Genomic DNA, 23,114 nt, shown 5'->3' with positions numbered 1-23,114 from the left:
TATATGTTCTTCATCATGTTGAGAAAGTTTCCTTCTATTTCTAGTTTTCTAAGCGTTTTTATCAAGAAAGGGTGCTGGATTTTATCAAATGCCTCTTCTGCATCAATTGAGAAATACTGAGCTTTTGAATTCTGTAATTCTCCCCAAATTGATTCAATGCAACTCCTATCAAAATCTCAACAGTTATTTTGCAAAACTTTACAAGCTAATCCTAAAATTTTATAGAAATGCAAAGGACCCAGAACACCAAAACAATTTTTGAAAAAGAAAAACAAAGGTAGTATATTTATACTTGCCAATTTCAAAACTTAAAATAGAGCTAGAATAATCAAGACAGTGTGCTACTGGCATAAGGATAGACCAATACCTTGAAAGATCAATGAAAGAGAACTGAAAGTCCAGAAATTAACCTTATATTTATGGTCAATTGATTTCAATAAAGTTGATAAGGCAATTTAAAGAGAAAAGGTTAATCTTTTCAACAAATGGTGCTGGTATAATTGGGTATCTGTATGCAAAGAGATGAATTTAGACCCTCATCTCACATTGTACACAAAATTTAATGCAAAATGGCATAGACCTAAATGTAAAAACTAAAAGATAAAACTTTTAGAAGAAAACATAGGAGAAAATCCTCATGACCTTGGTTCAGGTAAAGATTTTTTTAGACATGAAAACAAAAGCAAGAGCCATAAAAGAAGAAATTAATATAAAAATTACAAATTTTGCCCATCAAAAGATACCATTAAGAAAAGGAAAGGCATGTCAAAGACTGGCATGAGAAAATATTTATAAATCATGCATCTGATAAAGGACTCTTATCCAGAATAAGAACTCTTATAACTCATCAACAAGAAAACTAACCAATTTTAAAATGGGCAAAAGATTTTAATAGACATTTTCACCAGAGAGAGACAGGAATGGTTAATAACTATATGAAAAGGTGCTCAACATCATTAGTCATTAAGGAAATGCAAATTAAAACCACAATGAGACACCATTTTACACCCACCAAGATGACTATACTTAAAAAGTCAGATAATAACAAGTGTTGGGGAGGATGAGGGAAAAACTGGAATCCTTATACTTTGCTTGTAGGAATGTAAAATAGTACAGCCATTTTAGAAAACCATTTCGCGTTTCTTAAAATGCTAAATGTAAGTTTACCATACGACCCAGCAATTCCACTTTAAGGTATATACTCAAGAGAAATGAAAACATATGTTCACACAAAGCAGAATTATTAATAGCCCCAAAGAGGAAATAACTCAAATGTCCATCAACTGATGGATAAACAAAATGTAGTATATAGCCATATGATAGAATATTATTCAGACATAAAAAGGAATGAAGTATTGATACACACTAGAACATAAATGAACCATAAAAACATTATGCTAAGTGAAAGAAGACATAAAACACACATATGGTATGATTCCATTTATATGAAGTATTCAGAAAAGGTAAATTTATAGAGACAAAAAGCAGAATAATGGCTGCCTGGGTCTAGAGGTAGGAGCCAAGATTGGCCACAAAGAGTAGACACTCAGGATCTTTTTCAGATGATGAAAATGTTCTAAACCTGGACTGTGGTGATGTCTGCACAACTCTCTAAATTCACCAAAAATTGAATTATATACTTCAATCAGGTGAATTTTATGATATTTAAGTTATACCTAAAAAAAGCAGTTTTTAAAAATTCTACATGAATTTTAATTGTTTAAATCTTCCAAACTTACTATTCCTCAGATCTCTGGTGGTTTTATTAAATATATTCAAAACTTTTCTCTAATCATTCCTGCTCTGCTACCAATTTTTTTACTTACAGTCAATTTTTAACAGGTTGTGAAAGCTTAATTCTCAGAAGTTTGATTCATTTTCTCTAATATATATAATCAAAATGACAATTTTGATAATGCACTTCTTTCACTCCCTAATGACAGAGTGAGTTGATGTAATCAGGCAAAATGAATGATCTCATGACTCAGACTGTAATACTACTTTACAAAGCTGTAATAATTCTAAAGCCCATAAGTCTGCTAAAGAAATAAAAATACCACCTGTCAAATAAAATAATGTATACACTCTCTGGTATGTACAGTATAAATCATTGTCTAATTTTGGCTTGATATCCACTTTGCATCCTAGATTTTTAATCTTTTTTTGCCCCTTTCACTTAAAGAAAAAGAATTTAGAAAAAGTCCCAAGCAAATACAGCACAAATGTGTTTCCTCAGATCTCAGGAAGAAAGACTTTCTCCAACTGATCTGTTCCCCAAAAACATATAACCTAGACAAATAACTTTGATCTGTTCTCTATAGTGCATTTACCCTGGGGAGAAAAGAGACCATGAAAGAGACATACTGACCGTTTATTTCTCTGTAGATGACCAGGTACATTCCTGATCAGTCATCCTTCTTTCATTTGCTGTTCCATTTCTGAGTCTCACCGGTAGCTTTCAGAAGTAACTGGTCTGAGCTGGGTTTGATCCACAATGGCCCTGATGGCAGGTTGTGGTGCTTCATTATTCCCATATAGTCTTTAGAAAAGAAAAAAAAGATTCTCTCAACCTGTGGTTTACAGAAAGAATCTTAAAATTATAAAGATGTGCAAAGATTTAATTTCATGCCAGTCTTCAGGTTTTAGTTCCATTCCAAATATCTCCTTTCCAATATACTTCTAAATTATTAAAATTCTGGGAAAATGTAGTTACAATTGAATATTCATTATACCCAAAGTGCATGTAGATAGATTTAAAACAAAAATTCAACTCATAATTTTTATCTGGCCTAAAAGAGATCTATTTACATTGAAAATACAGCCAGAGTCAATTTAATAAATATATATTGAGCACTTACTACTCAACAGACCATATGCATTTATATATATTCAAATAAGGAACAATTTCTGCCTTCAAGGAGTTCATAAGCTGTTAGGAGAGAAAGAACCATAACTAAATATAATTTAAGTCAGATTGGAATATGTGTCACAATATTTTAAAAATATTATGGAAAGAGAGATGGTGACTGGGAACAGCTTAAGAAAGTTTCAAAGAATTGACAGGCAAAAAGAATGTAATGCTTCAACTGGAAAAGAATGGGGAAGATGGGGTGACCTTGGGGAAGAGAGTCGAGTGAGGTGTGGCTAGAGTATCTGGTGAATGAGGACATATTGGCAGAACAGCTGGTATAATAATAATAATAATAGCTAGCATTTCTTGAGTACTTACTATGTGCCAGATACTAGTCAAAACTCTTTACGTATATTAACTTATTTGTCATAACAACCCTACGAGGAATTTATTATTATTATTATTCACATTTTATGGAGGATAAAACTGGGGTATGGAAAGGTTAAGTAACCTGCTAATAGTTACACAGACACAGCTAAAAGTTATGGAGCCAGGACCTTCAAATCTATAATTAATAAAGAAGACAAAAATCTGTCTCATTCTGCACCACACTCATTATAAAGGTAGCTAATAGGTCTCTTAATTATCCCTTCTCTCAATTCCTATGTCATCCTTCAAGGCCTAGCTCAAATATCACTTCTCTGCAAAGCATTTCTCAATCCTCCCAGTAGAAAATAAATCTCTCTCCTCTGAATCCCATAGCATTTGATCTGTATCAAGCTTATGGATGTCATAAAATTTTGTTTCTGGCATTACAGATTTTATGTGCATCTTCTCTTTTAGTCTGATCCACTTTCTATTCTTCACAACTCCTACCTAGGACAGTACCTGACACATAATCTGTGGAGCACTTTTTTTTTTTTAATTTTTGATCCCTGGGCTGGACATGGGGCTTTCTGCTCACCCCTCCTCCCCCAATTCCCTAAACTAATCACACAAAGAGCTTGCTAGGTTATAGAGCAGTTATTCTCTGCAAGGCACTGTGCTAGCATTCTACAAGGACTATTTCACAAAATCCTCACAGGAATACCATTTACCACTCAATAATTATTTTTAGCCCCAACCGTGACAAATAAAAATACTAGAAGCACTCCACCTCTGTAAGTGAGACAGATATGTCCCAGCTGTCAAGGAGCTCTCAGTCTAGAGAGGTTGGTACTATTGATATTCTGGGCTATAGAGATGAGGAAAAGAGAGGCTCAAAGAAGTCATTTGTTTGCCCTGGATCACACACCATAAAAAAGGTAGAAGAATCAGGATTCAAAACCAAGTGTCCAGACTTGAAATTCAGGACTCTATGCACTTAGACACCGTGTTTTAAAGGAGGCACTTGATACTTACTGAAGGAAACAAGGTTTAGAATACTTATAAAATGTAAAATCATCCCCAGGCTGATGAAAGGGTTCACCCGCTGTTATTCTTTATTAGTGGAAAACAGGATATGCGCAAAAGTGAATAGTAGACAGAAGTTGTAGTGGTGTCTTAACACTCACTAGTAGCTCAGAACTACTGCTAATCAAGCGATCTGTTAATTGAGGATTGCGGATACCTTGAGCCGTTCTATGTCCCTTCAAGTGGCTCCCACTGAGCAGTGTCCCTTAAAGCGGTCCCTCCGTGAACACAATGTTTTGATGCACGCAGGGTAGTTATCGGCAGGGAGACCTTGGGCTATTTCTCCTATCAAAAACCCGAGTGGAGTGGAGGGAAAAGTAAGGATGCACAGTTCCTTACTTAACCATGGCGCGCTTGTTCTTGAAAGATACATTCATACCCCAAGAGATGCCCTCAAAAATGTGTGAATCCTTAACTTCCCACTGGAGGGGTGAGGAAAATGCCATGAGGAGATTATCCTGAGAGACTCTACAACTCCTCAGGCGTTCCTCTGTCCCTGTGGGTCACAAACACTGGCTGGGAACCGCGAGTTCCTCACCCGACATTCCCTCTTCCTTCTCTCCTTCACCCCGAGTCGTCTAACTGCTCGCCAGCGTTCCTCCCTCGGTTACCCTGGCAGGCCCATTGCTTGGCCTATCCTAATCTCCTCGAACAAAAGTGGTTTGAGTAGCGGTACCCGAAAACATGGACCAAGCAAAAAGAGGCTTCTGGAAGCATTTGTCTTATTCTCCCTCTCCCCCAATTTTTTATCTCAACAGCAGACCGCCTGACTTTATATCAAGTTCATCAAGTTAATTGGCGGAAAAGGTCTGTAAACACCGATCCTCAGTCTTTACAGACTCAGCCCGCGGCGCCACTAGACGCCAGGCCCCGCCCCCTGCGCTTGGCAGTTAGCCCAGCAGCCGGCGCGCACCGCACGCGGCCCGGACGCAGAGGCGGGCCCAACGCAGGCCTTCCTCTCCCGTCGCCCCGCCCCCGCCCCCGCCCCCGCCATTGGCCTGCTGTGGGGGCGTCTGGAGCTCCTAGCACAGTCCGCGTCTCCAAAGGAGCGCTGAGCGCATGCACCCCGAGAAGTGGGCCGGGTGAGGGGGGCCCGCCGGCGGGGAGGAGACAGGAAGACGGAAGTTAGGGGGTTGGCCCTCACGGCTACGCCCCAGACTTGGCGCCAACTGGAGTGCGCGTTGAGGGCGGAGCGGAGAGCGGTGGTCGCCTGGGACCCGCCCAGGGAGACATGGAGAACTATCTGGCGGCCGCGGCGCTGAATGGGGTGAACCGACTTACTTTGCAGCGCTCGGCTAGGCTGGGTCAGGAAGTGCTGGAGCGGGCCAAGAGGAGGGCAGTGGACTGGCACTCGCTGGAGCTCCCCAAAGGCAGCATCGGGGTCCTTGCCCCGGAGAGGCCCGACCAGGAAAGACGACCGGCAACCGGTCCCCAGCGCCTTTTCCCAGAAGAGGTGAGGGCCTCTGCTGGGGGACCAGCCCATTCATTCGCTCAGCGGTGGTGTTCTGAGGATCAAGGTGCGTCACACTGTAGCACCTGAGAGATCCTCTCCTTGGCGGAAGCTGGAAAGGATCAGGCCTTAGATGCGAGATAGCGAATGGGAAGGCCTTGAAAACTCTTTACATTTCACAGATTCTATTGGGTAGCTGTAGGATTCCAATCGTGCTCAAGCCTGGTTGGTTACTTTTTTAAAAATTTCTTACATGCTGCTATCTGATATTAGGAGAAAAGCCAGCAAACATCTTTTAGGTCCTGCGTTACTTGCATGTCTCTGAATTCTTTTTAGAGTTGGAATTCTTTCTCAGTTAAGACCCTACTTAACTGACTTCAATTTGCAGAGGCCTTAACAAAAGTAAAAAGGAGACCATTCCCAGAATGACTTCATTCTTCAATGAGGAACACCTGTTCTCACTTGTGACTTGCCATTTATTCAAACAGAGAGAAGAAAGACACCCAACCCTCAATGCTTCCTTCAGGACAATGGCTGAATTCATGGACTATACTTCAAGTCAGTGTGGGGTAAGTTGGTGTATGCTGAAGCCATGCCCCTAACCCACTTGCTGATGGAATTTAGGGAGAACCTATAAACTGTTTCCCTACCCTGCACAGCCTTCATTGGTAGATTGTAATCAGTCGAGGAATTAAACTAGCTGGTAGATTCAAGTTAGAATTCAGTCAAGTATTTATTGAGTGCCTAACTATGTAGGTGTTGAGGATACAACAATGAATAAGGCAGAAAAGGTCTCTGTCCTCACTGAGTTATCAGTCTAGAAAGAAAAATAGTTTATTTGCTCAATTCCAAAAGAATCGAGTCACTCTAAACTGGAACTGAGCTGCTGTCTTCTCAAAATGCATTGAAACAAACATAAACTGAAACAAAATCCCCATGTTAGATCTTAACTTCTATTATTTGTTTCAAGTCCCTGGCAACATAGTTTTTAAGTATGTCCCTATGGTCCATATCAGGTTGATAGCGACAGAGGTGGAAAACGGTGCAGTGCCCTTGTCCTAGGGTAGTATGGCTGAATGGAAGCAGCCTCCCAGGAATCAGACCCATGTTCTGCCACTTATCATTGTAATGCCTTAAGCCACCTAGTCTCTCCAGGGCTTACCTTCCCCATCTGTAAAATGCAGATTTCTAAAGTCCTTCTCAGCCTTAACAGTTTTCTTTGGTTTCCATTGAGAGATAAACACGAAAAAAATTGTCATAAATTGTAGCATGAAGGATTTAGGTGAGATTTTTGGTGCCATTCATTGAAATGGGTGAACAAAGGTTTTAGTGTCCCTCTTAAGGTTTTTCAAAACCATACACTTAGGTCATCTTTAAGTACTTTGGGAGACCGGTGAAGGCAGGCCAGGCAACATTCAAGGAAATCACCTGCATAGAAGGTACTCCTCATCTTCTAGGAATTAAAACAGACTCTGGTATCTTCCAGCCTTAACATTTTGTGAGTCTCATGAGGTTGTAAGGAAGCCGGTATATAGGGGAGAAGGAAGAGGATACCTTGTTTCTGTCCTGCTTTTAGGTTTCACTGTCAATATCTAAAAAAAAAAAAACTCTGCTTCTACATCTTTTATAAAATCTCTGTGACTCCAAGAACAGGAAACCAACCAGTGAGAGATGGTTCAGCGAATTTTTATTTTATTTGTTCTCTTAAGTGGTTTTAGAAAAATCCATAACTTCAGCTCTACTATAAAGTGATTAACTATAAAAAAACATTTTGGTTCATGGTTTAGTAAAAGGAATAATATTTGTCTTTGGTTTGAGGTTTAGCAAATTTGTGTTCTTCATTTTGGTTTTCAATTCATACTTTGAATCTCCATTATGGAATGGAGCCTCAGAACCCTTTGGCTTTCTAGAGATAGAAGTAGAAACAGTCTTCCGTGTTTGCTGTCACAATTTTGAAGCAGCCCCTAAAATGCATAATTAGATCTGTGTCCTGAAGTGCTTCCCCAGTTTATCCTTCTGGTCACATGTCACATGCCTTAGACACTGTCCCCTACACTGTGTTCAAAACAAGTAGGCTTGTGATGTCTTCATCATTAGACATAATTGAGGGCAAGTCTAAGATTAACTTTTAGGGGGAGGAAGGAAGTGGACAAGAAAAATGTAACTACTTGCTGATCCTTTGGTTTATTTTCCTTAAACTGGAGACCTCTCTACTCCCCCACATGGGGAGCATGGGGAGAAGGGCTGTTTGGCTGTCGGGTTTATGTTACATTTCCTGCTATATTTCTGAATATCAAGGAGTGCACCGCTCTCTTCCCTTGTCCTTGACTGAGACTTAGACAATAAATATGGATCTGTGCATCAGAATTTGTCATGACAGAAGATGCAAGGGCATGTATTATGTTGATACTGGGGCAAAGACATAAAAATTGTTTAATCTGGTTCTGCCCAGCTTTGGTTGGCCAGGGTTCTTGCCCTACAGAAGAAGCAGATGGCAGCAGAGTAATGCCAAATGCAATTTCCTTCTTTGCAGCCACATTATATGTGTTCAGGTTTGATATAACTTCAGAACCTGCAAAAATGCAGGTAATTTACCTTTGCTCACTTGCCTCCCTCCTTAACCACAAGTTACCCAAGTATCAGAAGATTGTTTGAAAATTTTGACCAGATTACTTGGTTATCCAACAATTTCATATTACTTCTCTAGAAATATTATTCATCTGTGCCAGAGGAAGGAGGGGCAACCCACGTTTATCGTTACCACAGAGGGAAGTCAGAGCTGCGCTTGTGCTCAGAAAGAGGGAATGGTCAGGTATGTATCCTCAACTATCCTACACTCTGCCCTCAGCCTCCCAAGATGTGAGACGTTGTATGAGGGAGCTCTTGCTGGACTTGGTATTATGGGTTGCCTGTATGTCTCAGCAACCCAGTGCTCAATGGAAACATATCGACTTTCAGACTTAGAGAACTTACAACGGTGAAAATGAAGTAAGAGTTTATCTGAAATATAATATTGATGCCACCACAGGATCTTCAGTTGAATCTGCAATGCTGGGCCACAGGATTCTTGGGCAGGCTTAAAGAAAAGAGCTTCAGTTATCTTCTACAACTAGAGATAGGAAAGAGATTTTTAATAATCACATATTTTACTATAAGGTAGGTGACAACTATTATGTCTTTGGAAACTTTAAAAAGGAAATATAAGAAGGGATCTCTGTTTTAACAAAATATTTTTCCTAAAGATAATAAACAGTAGAGGCCTTTTACTACAAACTTATTTTTTCTTTTATTACATGTCATTTGGGGGAAAATCAAAGATTCTGCTTGTTGAGCTGATACAACAGGAATAGTTTCCAGTGTGTGTGAGGGTGTGTGTGGGTGTGTGTGTGTGTAGTATGAAGTTTTAAAAACTTCTGCAATTTCAGGAACTTCTGACACCAACTGTGTGGGGGTACAGAAGTTCAATCAGCAACTGCAAAGACTGCAATAACTCAATTCAATTCAACGCTGATTCTAACTCCCTAGAGTTAGGCCAGACTCCACAGGGTAAGGGCGTCCTCTACAAGATGGCCCTTCAGGGTCCAGTGACAAGTTCGGGGACTCTGGTCGCCTGTACTTCAGACCTACTAGCTGCAAATTTGGGAGTTTCCACCATCTCCTTGGGTTTGATAATATACCAGAGCAATTCACATAACTCACTAAAAGTGCTACATTCATGATCATAGTTTTATTACAGTAAAAGGATACAAATAAGAAGCCAAAAGAAGAGATGCATAGATTGAGGTCTGGGAGGGTCTCAAACTCAAGCTTCCTGTCCTCTCCACATGGAGTCAGAATGTGTCACCCTCGGGACACAGAGATGTATCTTATCAAGCCTGGAAACTTATGGGATCTTAAAGTGTCCCAAGTTATATGAGGTTTCATTACCTAGCCATGAATAATAGAATCATTGCCCATGTGGCTGGACGCAATCTATAGTCCTCTCTCCCCACCCAAAGAGGGGATGTTGTGCTAATCACATGGTTGATCTTTCTGGTGTGGCTGGTCCCACCCTGTCATCTCATTAACATATGAACTATCTGGTGTGGTCCTGGGCCCATTGTGAATAAGGAACAACTCCTATCTTAGGAAATGATGAGGTTAATTCCCCAGAAATGGATCAGAGATCAGCCAAGTTTTTTATTGTTATGAGGTTTTTTGAGGAGCAATCCCAGAGTCCCAGATTCACTGTTCAGGCCTGCCTTAGGGCTCTCTTAAGGGCATCTGACCCTAAGAGGGTCAGTGAATAGAAGATTCAGACCCAGTCTATGTGACTCCAGATCCCATATAAGGATAGAAGGTAATTATGGTAAACATCTGATTGGAAATACCTCACAGAATTCACTAAAAAGAGCCTTAACAGTTTAGGTGACACTTAGAAAAAGCTGATAGAATAATTGTTAGTTTCTCATAATGAAGGAGAATTTTTTTCTTTATAATCCAAGAGTCATAACTCCAGTACTACTCAGTATTTCTACTTGTCTCTTCAGAGAAAAGACACATCCCTTGGTCTTGGAGGCATCTATCAAGCATCAGAGTGTGACCTAGAGGCATCCCAGCCTGTGAGTATAGAACTTATAGTGTACTGAGCTTTAGCACCATTGCAATTCCTTTGACCAGGTGGCGTGATGTATTATACAACTCTTTATGCTGGAGCTGTAGTGTGTTTTTTGTTCTTTAACTTTTTATTTTGCAATACTTGCAAACTTAAAGGACAGTTACAAAAATAATACAAACCCCATACAGAGAACAACATATCCCCACCTCCAGATACCCACATCCACCAATTTTAATATGCTGCTTCGCTTGCCATTTCATACTATCTATGTATCCATCCGTCTATTTATTGATTCATTTTCTGAACACTTGCATGTAGGTGGTATATATCATACTCCTTGGAAACTTAATACTGCCATATACATTTCTTAAGGTCAAGGAAATTCACTCAGGTGAACACCTTAAGTGCAGTTATCCAGGTCAAGAAATTTAACATTGATATAAAGCTTATAGTCTCTATTCCAGTTTTTTTCATATGTCCCAATAATGTCCTTTTGGAGCCTTTTCTCCTCCTTTTTAAGATCACATTTTTTTTTTTGTGGGAATATACATACAAAATAAACTTTCCCATCTCAACCCCTCCCAAGCATACCATTCAGTGGGATCAGTCACATTCACAGTGTTGTAGTACCCTCACCACCCTCCACCACCAAAACCTTCCCATCTCCCCAAACAAACTCTATACCATTATGCACTAACCCCCATTCCCCCTACCTTCGATCCCTGGCAACCTGTACCCCACAATCTCTGGCCCTATTAGCTTGCATATTCTCTGATATTGTCTTTGTAGTTATCATGGGGCTTAAATTTTAACATCCCAAATCTGTAACAATCGCAGTGCTTTCAAATTAACCTCAGTAGTATATACAAATTATATTCCTATACCCCTCCATCCCCCCACCTTTATGTAGGTCTTGTCCCAAATGTCAAGTTTATACATTGATTCTAAAATTTATCGCTGCTTTTTATGCATTTGCCTTTTAGACCCTATAGGGAGTAAAAAGAGGAGTTAAAAACCAAAATACGGTAGTACTGGCATTTATACTTACCCATTTTTTTAAAAGTCTTTGTCTGGTGTGTTCCAGGTCTGGTCCTCATCAGTGGTTTCTGATGCTTTAATCTTCTCCTTTGCCTGGGCCATTGCTTCCTATTTTTTCCTATGTTTTGTACCCCTTTGTTGAAACCTGGACATTTTGATATTTTAAGGTGTTACACTGGAATTTAGATTTTGAGGTGTCTGTTTCTTAAACTTTTGTCCAGCTAATGTTATGACAAGAGTTTTCCTTGAATAACAGGAGCTAAAACACACACACACACACACAAAACACATTTTTCCCATCTTTACAGATTGACCTGTGCTGATGTTCTCCTTCAGGGTTTATCCATACAGTGAGTTTGGAGAATAGCTCCAGGCCAAAGCTTAGGGGCCTCCGTGATCTTTCTGTGCATGCATCTTGTCTTGGGCATGTGTGTGTAGCTTTAGGAATTCCCCTGTTGACATGGACGTGAATGTCCCCTCTTTCCTCATCACCCTTGGCATTGCACTGTATGTCCTACAGCCAGCAGTCCCAAGCCTCTGGCAGTCATAATTTGACTGCTCTCCCACAACATTCTGTAGGAGAGTTCTGTGAGCTGCCATCTACACTCGGAAAATTTAGGTATGATAAGCCTATGATAGCTATCCTGGTGCAGTCCCTCAGGCCACCACCAGACAGACTTGGCCAAACATACATGCTTCCAGTACATATATAAGGATTACTCCGCTGTCTCTGGAACTGAGACCAGGGACCTGTACTGGGAGCGTGGGTCAGCTCTAAGCCGAGCCAGTGAGGGCTGACAGAGGGTCCAGCCAAGGTATCACAAAATCCTACTGCTTTTAAGTGGCCTTTTTTTTTTTTTTTTTTTTTACATTTGTTACTGTTAATGAAAGAATGTTGAAATACTACAAACTATAGTATACAGTTTGCAATAGGTATATATTTATTCCCTGTATGTCCCTCTATTGTTAACTTCTAGTTGTATTGTCATACATTTGTTGTGGTTCATGGAAGAGTTTTCTAATATTTGTACAGTCAATCATGGATATTGCCCACCCACCATGGGATTCAGTTTTATACATTCTCATCTTTTGACCTCCAACTTTCCTTCTGGTGACATATATGACTCTGAGCTTCCCGTTTCCACCTCATTCACATGCCATTCAGCACTGTTAGTTATTCTCACATCTTGCTACCGACACCTCTGTTTATTTCCAAACATTTAAGTTTGTCCTAGTTGAACATTCTGCTCGTACTAAGCAACCACTCCCCATTCTTAAGCCTCCTATATTTTGGTACCTTATATTTCATGTCTATGAGTTTACATATTATAATTAGTTCTTATCAGTGAGAGCCTGCAATATCTGTCCATATGTGTCTGGCTTATTTCACTCAGTATATTGCCCTTGAGGTTTTGACATCAACCCATTTTTTTTTAAGATGGTTTTGTTCACACCCCATACATTCCATCCTAAGTAAACAATTGATGGTTCTCTGTATGGTCACATATTTATGTGTTCACCACCTTCACCACTATCTACATAAGGACATCTACATTTCTTCCACAAGGCAGGAGGGAGCATCAAAGAAGGTAGAGAGGGAAAAGAAAGAGGAAAAAAATGACAGCTAGGAAGTAGCAAAAGGAAAAGTAATCTTAAATCATAGTAGGGTAAAGAGTCAGACAATACCACCAATGTCAAGTGTCTATCATGCCTCCCCTATCCCCCCTTCTTATCTGCATTTACCTTGGTATATCACCTTTGTTACATTAAAGGAAGCATAATACAATGATTCTGTTAGTTACAGTCTCTAGTTTACATTGATTGCATCCCTCCCCCAATGCCTCCACCTTTTTAACACCTTGCAAGGTTGACATTTGTTTGTTCTCCCTCATAGAAGAATATATTTGTACATTTTATCACAATTGTTGAACACTCTAGATTTCACCAAGTTACACAGTCCCAGTCTTTATCTTTCCTCCTTTCTTCTGGTGTCTCACATGTTCCCAACCTTCCTCTCTCAACCGTATACATAGTTATCTTTGTTCAGTGACTTACACTGCTGTGCTACCATCTCCCAAAATTGTATTCTGAACCACACACTCCCGTCTTCTCCTATCACTCTGCGTTGCTCCCTTTAGTAATTCCCGTAGGGCAGGTGTCTTGTTCACAAAGTCTCTCATTGTCTGTTTGTCAGAAAATATTTTGAGCTCTCCCTCATATTTGAAAGACAGCTTTGCTGGATATAGGATTCTTGGTTGGAGGTTTTTCTCTTTCAGTGTCTTAAATATATCACACCACTTCCTTCTTGCCTCCATGGTTTCTGCTGAGAGATGTGCACATAGTCTTATTAAGCTTCCTTTGTATGTGACGGATTGCTTTTCTCTTGCTGCTTTCAGGATTCTCTTTTTATCTTTGACATTTGATAATCTGATTATTAAGTGTCTTGGCGTAGGCCTATTCAGATCTATTCTGTTTGGAGTACGCTGAACTTCTTGGATCTGTAATTTTATGTCTTTCATAAGAGATGGGAAATTTTCATTGATTAGTTCTTATATTATTGCCTCTACCCCTTTTCCCTTCTCTTCTCCTTCTGGGATACCAATGATACGTAGATTCTTGTATTTTGTTTCATCTTTAAGTTCCCAGAGATGTTGCTCATATTTTTTCATTCTTTTCTCCATCTGCTCCTTTGCGTGTAGGCTTTCAGGTGTTTTGTTCTCCAGTTCCTGAGTGTTTTCTTATGCCTCTTGATGTCTGCTGTTGTATGTTTCCATTGTGTCTTTCATCTCTTGTGTTGTGCCTTTCATTTCCTTAGATTCTACTAGTTTTTTTTTTTGAACTTTCAATTTCTGCCGTATATATGCTCAGTGTTTTCTTTACAGCCTCTATCTCTTTTGTGAAATATTCTCTAAAGTTTTTGAATTGATTTAGCATTAGTTGTTTAAATTCCTGTATCTCAGTTGAAGTGTATGTTTGTTCCTTTGATTGGGTCGTAGCTTCATTTTTGTTAGTGTAGGTTGTAGTTTTTTGTTGTCTAGGCATCTGACCTCCTAGGCCACCCCAATCAGGTTTTCCCAGATGAGAACAGGTTCAGGTCACAGAAGGAGGAAATATTCAGTATCTGGTTCCCCTGATGGTTTTTCTTAGAGGATTAGTAACACCTGTGCTTTTCTGTTTGGCAGGTGCAGTCTGTCACCACCTGTGTAAGGGGGTGTGGCCTGTGGCTCTCCTCCCCCAGGCTTTGGGGTCTGGTTCTAGAAAGGCGGGTGGTAAAGCTGGGCCCCTCCCTTTCCTTTGGGAAGCTATGCCCCCTCCAAAGAGGTCACTGCCTATCGGGAAGTTGTTTGTTTCTTTGACTCTGCTGATCAGAGTATTTTGATTTTAAAATAGCTGAGTCTGTCTTTACTGCAAAGCACTACGGGCTGAAAGCGGCTGCAGTTTTCTCCACAGAAAGCAAAAGGGTCAGAAAAGCTCCCAGGTTCACCCTTCAGCCTCTGGGCTTCTCGTCCTGAGACAGATATGTCCCCCGACTCTCCCAAGATCAGTTGTCCCCAGAAGCCTCCATCTGCTCGTTGAGGATTCACTGTCTGTATTGAGCAGTTAACATTAAAACCGGAGTTGGAGCTGGGCTGAGAGAGTGCTGCTCTCTAACACCACGCGGCTTCTGTGAGGGAGGGACTCTCGGCTCTCAGCACAGGTCTGCAGTTTTACTTACTATTTTATGCTGTGATCTCGGGCATTCCTCCCAATTCAGGTTGGTGGATGATGAGTGGGCAATCACGTTTGTCTCCCCGCAGTTATTTCTGGTTATTTACTAGTTTTTTGGTCATTTATGAATTGTTCCTGGGGGGGACTAACATTTTTCCTCTTCTCTCTATGCCGCCATGTTTTCTCCCTAGGTGGCCTTTTTCTTGATTTGGCACTTGCCCTGTTTCTGCAAGCATCTCACTGTTTTCTGGAGCTTTGCGAAAGAAAGTTCCTGTTTCTGCCAGTGCTGGCTGGTTGACCAAAGCTTCTCCGGGGGAGTGGAACCCTGAAGCATCTCAGTCTGCCATCTTGATTGGGACAGGGCCAATTAGTTCACCTCTAGATGTTGGGATGTTCTTATACTTGGAGAGGGTGCACAGATTTTTGGTTCAGTTTAAAATTATGTTTTCTTACTATCCTTCCTTCACTTGAAGCTTCAGGGATACTGTTTGTGCCTGAACTCATAGTTGTGGTTGGAAAGAATGTGAAGTATTCACGTCTCCTTCCTACTTCTCAGCTGGGCTACCACTGTGTCCTGGAATTCTACCATCTGTTCAAGCAGCAGGAGGGGACTGACCCTCCTGCTTACAAAGTGAAAATCATTGCTGAAATTCTGAAGCATGGATGTTTGATTAGATCTGGTTCCAGAAATTTGAGGATATTTGCTCCCATTTTCCAAAATGTTTTTCTGTAAAAACATAAAATGATGAGTTTCTCATTTTTAGGATAAAGTACTCATTAGTTCAAGAAGCCTGGGAATCTTTTGGAATTTGAAGGACTGGAATTCTGAGGAAAGGAATGTCTCATGTTGCTGCAGTACTTTGCTTAATTTTTGTTTGTATACAATTTGCTACTAACCCAGACTCAGAATATACTAGGATTAGTAGCAACCAAGAATATTCTGCTTAGAGCACAAATATAGACCTAGATGCCTCCCACACTTGCTGATTTTTGGTAATGCTAATCTTGATGTCGCACAGTGTTGAAGTAACAGATGCTAACCTACCACAGGTATTTCCTTTTGTGCAAACAAATGATGCATTTTTGGCTTTCTGCAATTCTGAGACAGCCATATTTTCTGAAACAACTACCTTTATTTAAAGTTGATAATTAGTAAAGAGTTGTGGCATTGTTACATATGTTCACATCAGTTAAATGAGGATAGACCTCCAGTTTTGCAGTAACTGGGCATGAAAGAATACAAAATAAAGCAATTTTAGAAAAATTGGCTTCAGATATATCATCAATGGTGCGGAGTGGGAGAGAGCAGAGGAAGTTTCATAAAAGTATAAATATTATCATTTATTCCTCCTAGTGGAATTTGCTGGCTAGTAGTTTGTTTTTCACCCTCTGGGTCTGATGGTAGAAATGACAACTTCTGCTTGTGGATCCTTCCCAGCATTGAGTAAGCATGTTGGGGCATTCCAGCTGTCTCTTTGGCTCTTTATTACAGGCTCTTTTCTGGTTTGTGACTTTGCCCTTTTGCCATTTGAACTGCCTGCATATCTGCTGTGACCTGCTTCCCCAAACATGCAAAAAGTCTATGCTTAGAGGACTGTTCATGTGCAGTACAGCTCTCAACGTAAATGTTTCCATTAACTCCAGCTTCCAGTGTTTTGCACTATAAGGGAACCAATCTTCCAGGGAAGGGCTTTTGCCAGCCAGTTAATTTGCTCCTTCAGTGACAGAATGGAATCTACTCAGAGTGTTCTCAACTTTAGGAGAAGAGAAATGTTTCATCTTCCTGATTAAGAATGTAGCAAGGAGGCGGGGCAAGATGGCAGACTGGTGAGCTGTATGTTTTAGTTACTCCTCCAGGAAAGTAGGTAAAAAGCCAGGAACTGCGTGGACTGGACACCACAGAGCAATCTGTCTTTGGGCATACTTCATACAACACTCATGAAAACGTGGAACTGCTGAGATCACCGAAATCTGTAAGTTTTTGCGGCCAGGGGACCCGCGCCCCTCCCTGCCAGGCTCAGTCCCGGGGGAGGAGGGGCTGTCAGCTCCAGGAAGGAGAAGGGAGAATTGCAGTGGCTGCTCTCATCGGAAACTCATTCTACTGATTCAAACTCCAACCATAGATAGACTGAGGCCAGACACCAGAGACTCTGAGAGCAGCCAGCCCAGCAGAGAGGAGACGGGCATAGAAGGAAAACAACACGAGAAGCTCCAAAGTAAAAGCAGAGGATTTTTGGAGTTCTGGTGAACACAGAAAGGGGAAGGGCGGAGATCAGGCCTTGAGGCGCATATGCAAATCCCGAAGCAAGGCTGATCTCTCTGCCCAGGGCACCTTTCCTTAATGGCCCTGGTTGCTTTGTCTATTAGCATTTCAATAACCCATTAGATCTCTGAGGAGGGCCGTTTTGTTTTTTGTTTTTTTTTTTTAAATCCTTTTTGCTTTTTCTAAAACAATTACTCTAAGAAGCTCAATACAGAAAGCTTCAAAGAATTGAAATTTGGGCACGTCAAGTCAAGAGCAGAAATAAGAGAGCTCTGAGACAAAAGGCAATAATCCAGTGGCTGAGAAAATTCACTAAACAACACAACTTCCCAAGAAAAGGGGGGTGTCCGCTCACAGCCACCATCCTGGTGGACAGGAAACACTCCTGCCCATCGCCAGCCCCATAGCCCAGAGCTGCCCCAGACAACCCAGTGTGACGGAAGTGCTTCAAATAACAGGCACACACCACAAAACTGGGCGTGGACATTAGCCTTCCCTGCAACCTCAGCTGAATGTCCCAGAGCTGGGAAGGGGGAGCAGTGTGAATTAACAGAGCCCCATTCAGCCATCATTTGAGCAGACTGGGAGCCTCCCAACACAGCCCAGCAGCCCAGAACTGCCCTGGGGGGACGGCACTCACCTGTGACATAGCACAGTCATCCCTCAACAGAGGACCCGGGGTGCACAGCCTGGAAGAGGGGCCCACTTGCAAGTCTCAGGAGCCATACGCCAATACCAAAGACTTGTGGGTCAGTGGCAGAGACAAACTGTGGCAGGACTGAACTGAAGGATTAGACTATTGCAGTAGCTTTAAAACTCTAGGATCATCAGGGAGATTTGATTGTTAGGGCCACCCCCCCCTCCCCGACTGCCCAGAAACACGCCCCACATACAGGGCAGGCAACACCAACTACACACGCAAGCTTGGGACACCAATTGGGCCCCACAAGACTCACTCCCCCACTCACCAAAAAGGCTAAGCAGGGGAGATCTGGCTTGTGGAGAACAGGTGGCTCGTGGACGCCACCTGCTGGTTAGTTAGAGAAAGTGTACTCCACGAAGCTGTAGATCTGGTAAATTAGAGATAAGGACTTCAACTGGTCTACAAACCCTAAAAGAACCCTATCAAGGACAGCAAATGCCACGAGGCCAAAAACAACAGAAAATTATAAAGCATATGAAAAAACCAGACGATATGGATAACCCAAGCCCAAGCACCCAAATCAAAAGACCAGAAGAGACACACCTAGAGCAGCTACTCAAAGAACTAAAGATGAACAATGAGACCCTAGTACGGGATATGAAGGAAATCAAGAAGACCCTAGAAGAGCATAAAGAAGACATTGCAAGACTAAATAAAAAAATGGATGATCTTATGGAAATTAAAGAAACTGTTGACCAAATTAAAAAGATTCTGGACACTCATAGTACAAGACTAGAGGAAGTTGAACAACGAATCAGTGACCTGGAAGATGACAGAATGGAAAATGAAAGCATAAAAGAAAGAATGGGGAAAAAAATTGAAAAACTCGAAATGGACCTCAGGGATATGATAGATAATATGAAGCGTCCGAATATAAGACTCATTGGTGTCCCAGAAGGGGAAGAAAAGGGTAAAGGTCTAGGAAGAGTATTCAAAGAAATTGTTGGGGAAAACTTCCCAAATCTTCTAAACAACATAAATACACAAATCATAAATGCTCAGCGAACTCCAAATAGAATAAATCCAAAAAAACCCACTCCGAGACATATACTGATCACACTGTCAAACATAGAAGAGAAGGAGCAAGTTCTGAAAGCAGCAAGAGAAAAGCAATTCACCACATACAAAGGAAACAGCATAAGACTAAGTAGTGACTACTCAGCAGCCACCATGGAGGCGAGAAGGCAATGGCACGATATATTTAAAATTCTGAGAGAGAGGAATTTCCAGCCAAGAATACTTTATCCAGCAAAGCTCTCCTTCAAATTTGAGGGAGAGCTTAAATTTTTCACAGACAAAGAAATGCTGAGAGAATTTGCTAACAAGAGACCTGCCCTACTGGAGATACTAAAGGGAGCCCTACAGACAGAGAAACAAAGACAGGACAGAGAGACTTGGAGAAAGGTTCAGTACTAAAGAGATTTGGTATGGGTACAATAAAGGATATTAATAGAGAGAGGGAAAAATATGGCAAACATAATCCAAAGGATAAGATGGCCGATTCAAGAAATGCCTTCACGGTTTTAACGTTGAATGTAAATGGATTAAACTCCCCAATTAAAAGATATAGATTCGCAGAATGGATCAAAAAAAATGAACCATCAATATGTTGCATACAAGAGACTCATCTTAGACACAGGGACACAAAGAAATTGAAAGTGAAAGGATGGAAAAAAATATTTCATGCAAGCTACAGCCAAAAGAAAGCAGGTGTAGCAATATTAATCTCAGATAAAATAGACTTCAAATGCAGGGATGTTTTGAGAGACAAAGAAGGCCACTACATACTAATAAAAGGGGCAATTCAGCAAGAAGAAATAACAATCGTAAATGTCTATGCACCCAATCAAGGTGCCACAAAATACATGAGAGAAACATTGGCAAAACTAAAGGAAGCAATTGATGTTTCCACAATAATTGTGGGAGACTTCAACACATCACTCTCTCCTATAGATAGATCAAACAGACAGAAGACCAATAAGGAAATTGAAAACCTAAACAATCTGATAAATGAATTAGATTTAACAGACATATACAGGACATTACATCCCAAATCACCAGGATACACATACTTTTCCTAGTGCTCACGGAACTTTCTCCAGAATAGATCATATGCTGGGACATAAAACAAGCCTCAATAAATTTAAAAAGATTGAAATCATTCAAAGCACATTCTCTGACCACAATGGAATACAATTAGAAGTCAATAACCATCAGAGACTTAGAAAATTCACAAATACCTGGAGGTTAAACAACACACTCCTAAACAATCAGTGGGTTAAAGAAGAAATAGCAAGAGAAATTGCTAAATATATAGAGACGAATGAAAATGAGAACACAACATACCAAAACCTATGGGATGCAGCAAAAGCAGTGCTAAGGGGGAAATTTATAGCACTAAACGCATATATTAAAAAGGAAGAAAGAGCCAAAATCAAAGAACTAATGGATCAACTGAAGAAGCTAGAAAATGAACAGCAAACCAATCCTAAACCAAGTAGAAGAAAAGAAATAACAAGGATTAAAGCAGAAATAAATGACATAGAGAACAAAAAAACAATAGAAAGGATAAATATCACCAAAAGTTGGTTCTTTGAGAAGATCAACAAGATTGACAAGCCCCTAGCTAGACTGACAAAATCAAAAAGAGAGAAGACCCATATAAACAAAATAATGAATGAAAAAGGTGACATAACTGCAGATCCTGAAGAAATTAAAAAAATTATAAGAGGATATTATGAACAACTGTATGGCAACAAACTGGATAATGTAGAAGAAATGGACAATTTCCTGGAAACATATGAACAACCTAGACTGACCAGAGAAGAAATAGAAGACCTCAACCAACCCATCACAAGCAAAGAGATCCAATCAGTCATCAAAAAGCTTCCCACAAATAAATGCCCAGGGCCAGATGGCTTCACAGGGGAATTCTACCAAACTTTCCAGAAAGAACTGACACCAATCTTACTCAAACTCTTTCAAAACATTGAAAAAAATGGAACACTACCTAACTCATTTTATGAAGCTAACATCAATCTAATACCAAAACCAGGCAAAGATGCTACAAAAAAGGAAAACTACCGGCCAATCTCCCTAATGAATATAGATGCAAAAATCCTCAACAAAATACTTGCAAATCGAATCCAAAGACACATTAAAAAAATCATACACCATGACCAAGTGGGGTTCATTCCAGGCATGCAAGGATGGTTCAACATCAGAAAAACAATCAATGTATTACAACACATTAAAAACTCGAAAGGGAAAAATCAATTGATCATCTCAATAGATGCTGAAAAAGCATTTGACAAAATCCAACATCCGTTTTTGATAAAAACACTTCAAAAGGTAGGAATTGAAGGAAACTTCCTCAACATGATAAAGAGCATATATGAAAAACCCACAGCCAGCATAGTACTCAATGGTGAGAGACTGAAAGCCTTCCCTCTAAGATCAGGAACAAGACAAGGATGCCCGCTGTCACCACTGTTATTCAACATTGTGCTGGAAGTGCTAGCCAGGGCAATCCGGCAAGACAAAGAAATAAAAGGCATCCAAATTGGAAAAGAAGAAGTAAAACTGTCATTGTTTGCAGATGATATGATCTTATATCTAGAAAACCCTGAGAAATCAACGATACACCTACTAGAGCTAATAAACAAATTTAGCAAAGTAGCGGGATACAAGATTAATGCACATAAGTCAGTAATGTTTCTATATGCTAGAAATGAACAAACTGAAGAGACACTCAAGAAAAAGATACCATTTTCAATAGCAACTAAAAAAATCAAGTACCTAGGAATCAACTTAACCAAAGATGTAAAAGACCTATACAAAGAGAACTACATAACTCTACTAAAAGAAATAGAAGGGGACCTTAAAAGATGGAAAAATATTCCATGTTCATGGATAGGAAGGCTAAATGTCATTAAGATGTCAATTCTACCCAAACTCATCTACAGATTCAATGCAATCCCAATCAAAATTCCAACAACCTACTTTGCAGACTTGGAAAAGCTAGTTATCAAATTTATTTGGAAAGGGAAGATGCCTCGAATTGCTAAAGACACTCTAAAAAAGAAAAACGAAGTGGGAGGACTTACACTCCCTGACTTTGAAGCTTATTATAAAGCCACAGTTGCCAAGACAGCATGGTACTGGCACAAAGATAGACATATAGATCAATGGAATCGAATTGAGAATTCAGAGATAGACCCTCAGATCTATGGCCGACTGATCTTTGATAAGGCCCCCAAAGTCACCGAACTGAGCCATAATGGTCTTTTCAACAAATGGGGCTGGGAGAGTTGGATATCCATATCCAAAAGAATGAAAGAGGACCCCTACCTCACCCCCTACACAAAAATTAACTCAAAATGGACCAAAAATCTCAATATAAAAGAAAGTACCATAAAACTCCTAGAAGATAATGTAGGAAAACATCTTCAAGACCTTGTATTAGGAGGCCACTTCCTAGACTTTACACCCAAAGCACAAGCAACAAAAGAGAAAATAGATAAATGGGAACTCCTCAAGCTTAGAAGTTTCTGCACCTCAAAGGAATTTCTCAAAAAGGTAAAGAGGCAGCCAACTCAATGGGAAAAAATTTTTGGAAACCATGTATCTGACAAAAGACTGATATCTTGCATATACAAAGAAATCCTACAACTCAATGACAATAGTACAGACAGCCCAATTATAAAATGGGCAAAAGATATGAAAAGACAGTTCTCTGAAGAGGAAATACAAATGACCAAGAAACACATGAAAAAATGTTCAGCTTCACTAGCTATTAGAGAGATGCAAATTAAGACCACAATGAGATACCATCTAACACCGGTTAGAATGGCTGCCATTAAACAAACAGGAAACTACAAATGCTGGAGGGGATGTGGAGAAATTGGAACTCTTATTCATTGTTGGTGGGACTGTATAATGGTTCAGCCACTCTGGAAGTCAGTCTGGCAGTTCCTTAGAAAACTAGATATAGAGCTACCATTCGATCCAGCGATTGCACTCCTCGGTATATACCCGGAAGATCGGAAAGCA

The 23,114-nt window shown here is 40.3% G+C and overlaps 1 protein-coding gene and 1 long non-coding RNA gene across 3 annotated transcripts in view; one reads left to right on the top strand and one right to left on the bottom strand.

The window, feature by feature from the left end:
- LOC119538695 overlaps positions 1 to 5,235 on the bottom strand; it is a 31,688-nt gene extending 26,453 nt beyond the window's left edge. Inside the window, exons 1-2 of the long non-coding RNA XR_005217625.1 lie at positions 4,461 to 5,235; positions 2,369 to 2,539 (exon numbers count right to left, since the gene is read on the bottom strand). This is a non-coding gene — a long non-coding RNA (uncharacterized LOC119538695). The remainder of the gene's footprint in view (positions 1 to 2,368; positions 2,540 to 4,460) is intronic.
- A 185-nt stretch (positions 5,236 to 5,420) lies between these two features.
- AKIP1 (A-kinase interacting protein 1) overlaps positions 5,421 to 23,114 on the top strand; it is a 20,275-nt gene continuing 2,581 nt past the window's right edge. Inside the window, exons 1-5 of one of the 2 annotated variants that reach the window (XM_037840166.1) lie at positions 5,421 to 5,756; positions 6,242 to 6,322; positions 8,461 to 8,565; positions 8,782 to 8,909; positions 10,283 to 10,354. In XM_037840166.1, the coding sequence (XP_037696094.1) occupies positions 5,535 to 5,756; positions 6,242 to 6,322; positions 8,461 to 8,565; positions 8,782 to 8,909; positions 10,283 to 10,340 (594 nt within the window). In that variant the 5' untranslated portion in view covers positions 5,421 to 5,534 and the 3' untranslated portion in view covers positions 10,341 to 10,354. The remainder of the gene's footprint in view (positions 5,757 to 6,241; positions 6,323 to 8,460; positions 8,566 to 8,781; positions 8,910 to 10,282; positions 10,355 to 23,114) is intronic. The other variant, XM_037840164.1, reaches the window with a different exon arrangement.

Source organism: Choloepus didactylus, chromosome 6 (genome assembly GCF_015220235.1).
Source record: "Choloepus didactylus isolate mChoDid1 chromosome 6, mChoDid1.pri, whole genome shotgun sequence".
NCBI lineage: Eukaryota > Metazoa > Chordata > Mammalia > Pilosa > Megalonychidae > Choloepus > Choloepus didactylus.
The sequence above is the reverse complement of the archived record's forward strand: the minus strand, read 5'-3'. Positions and strand labels throughout refer to the sequence as shown.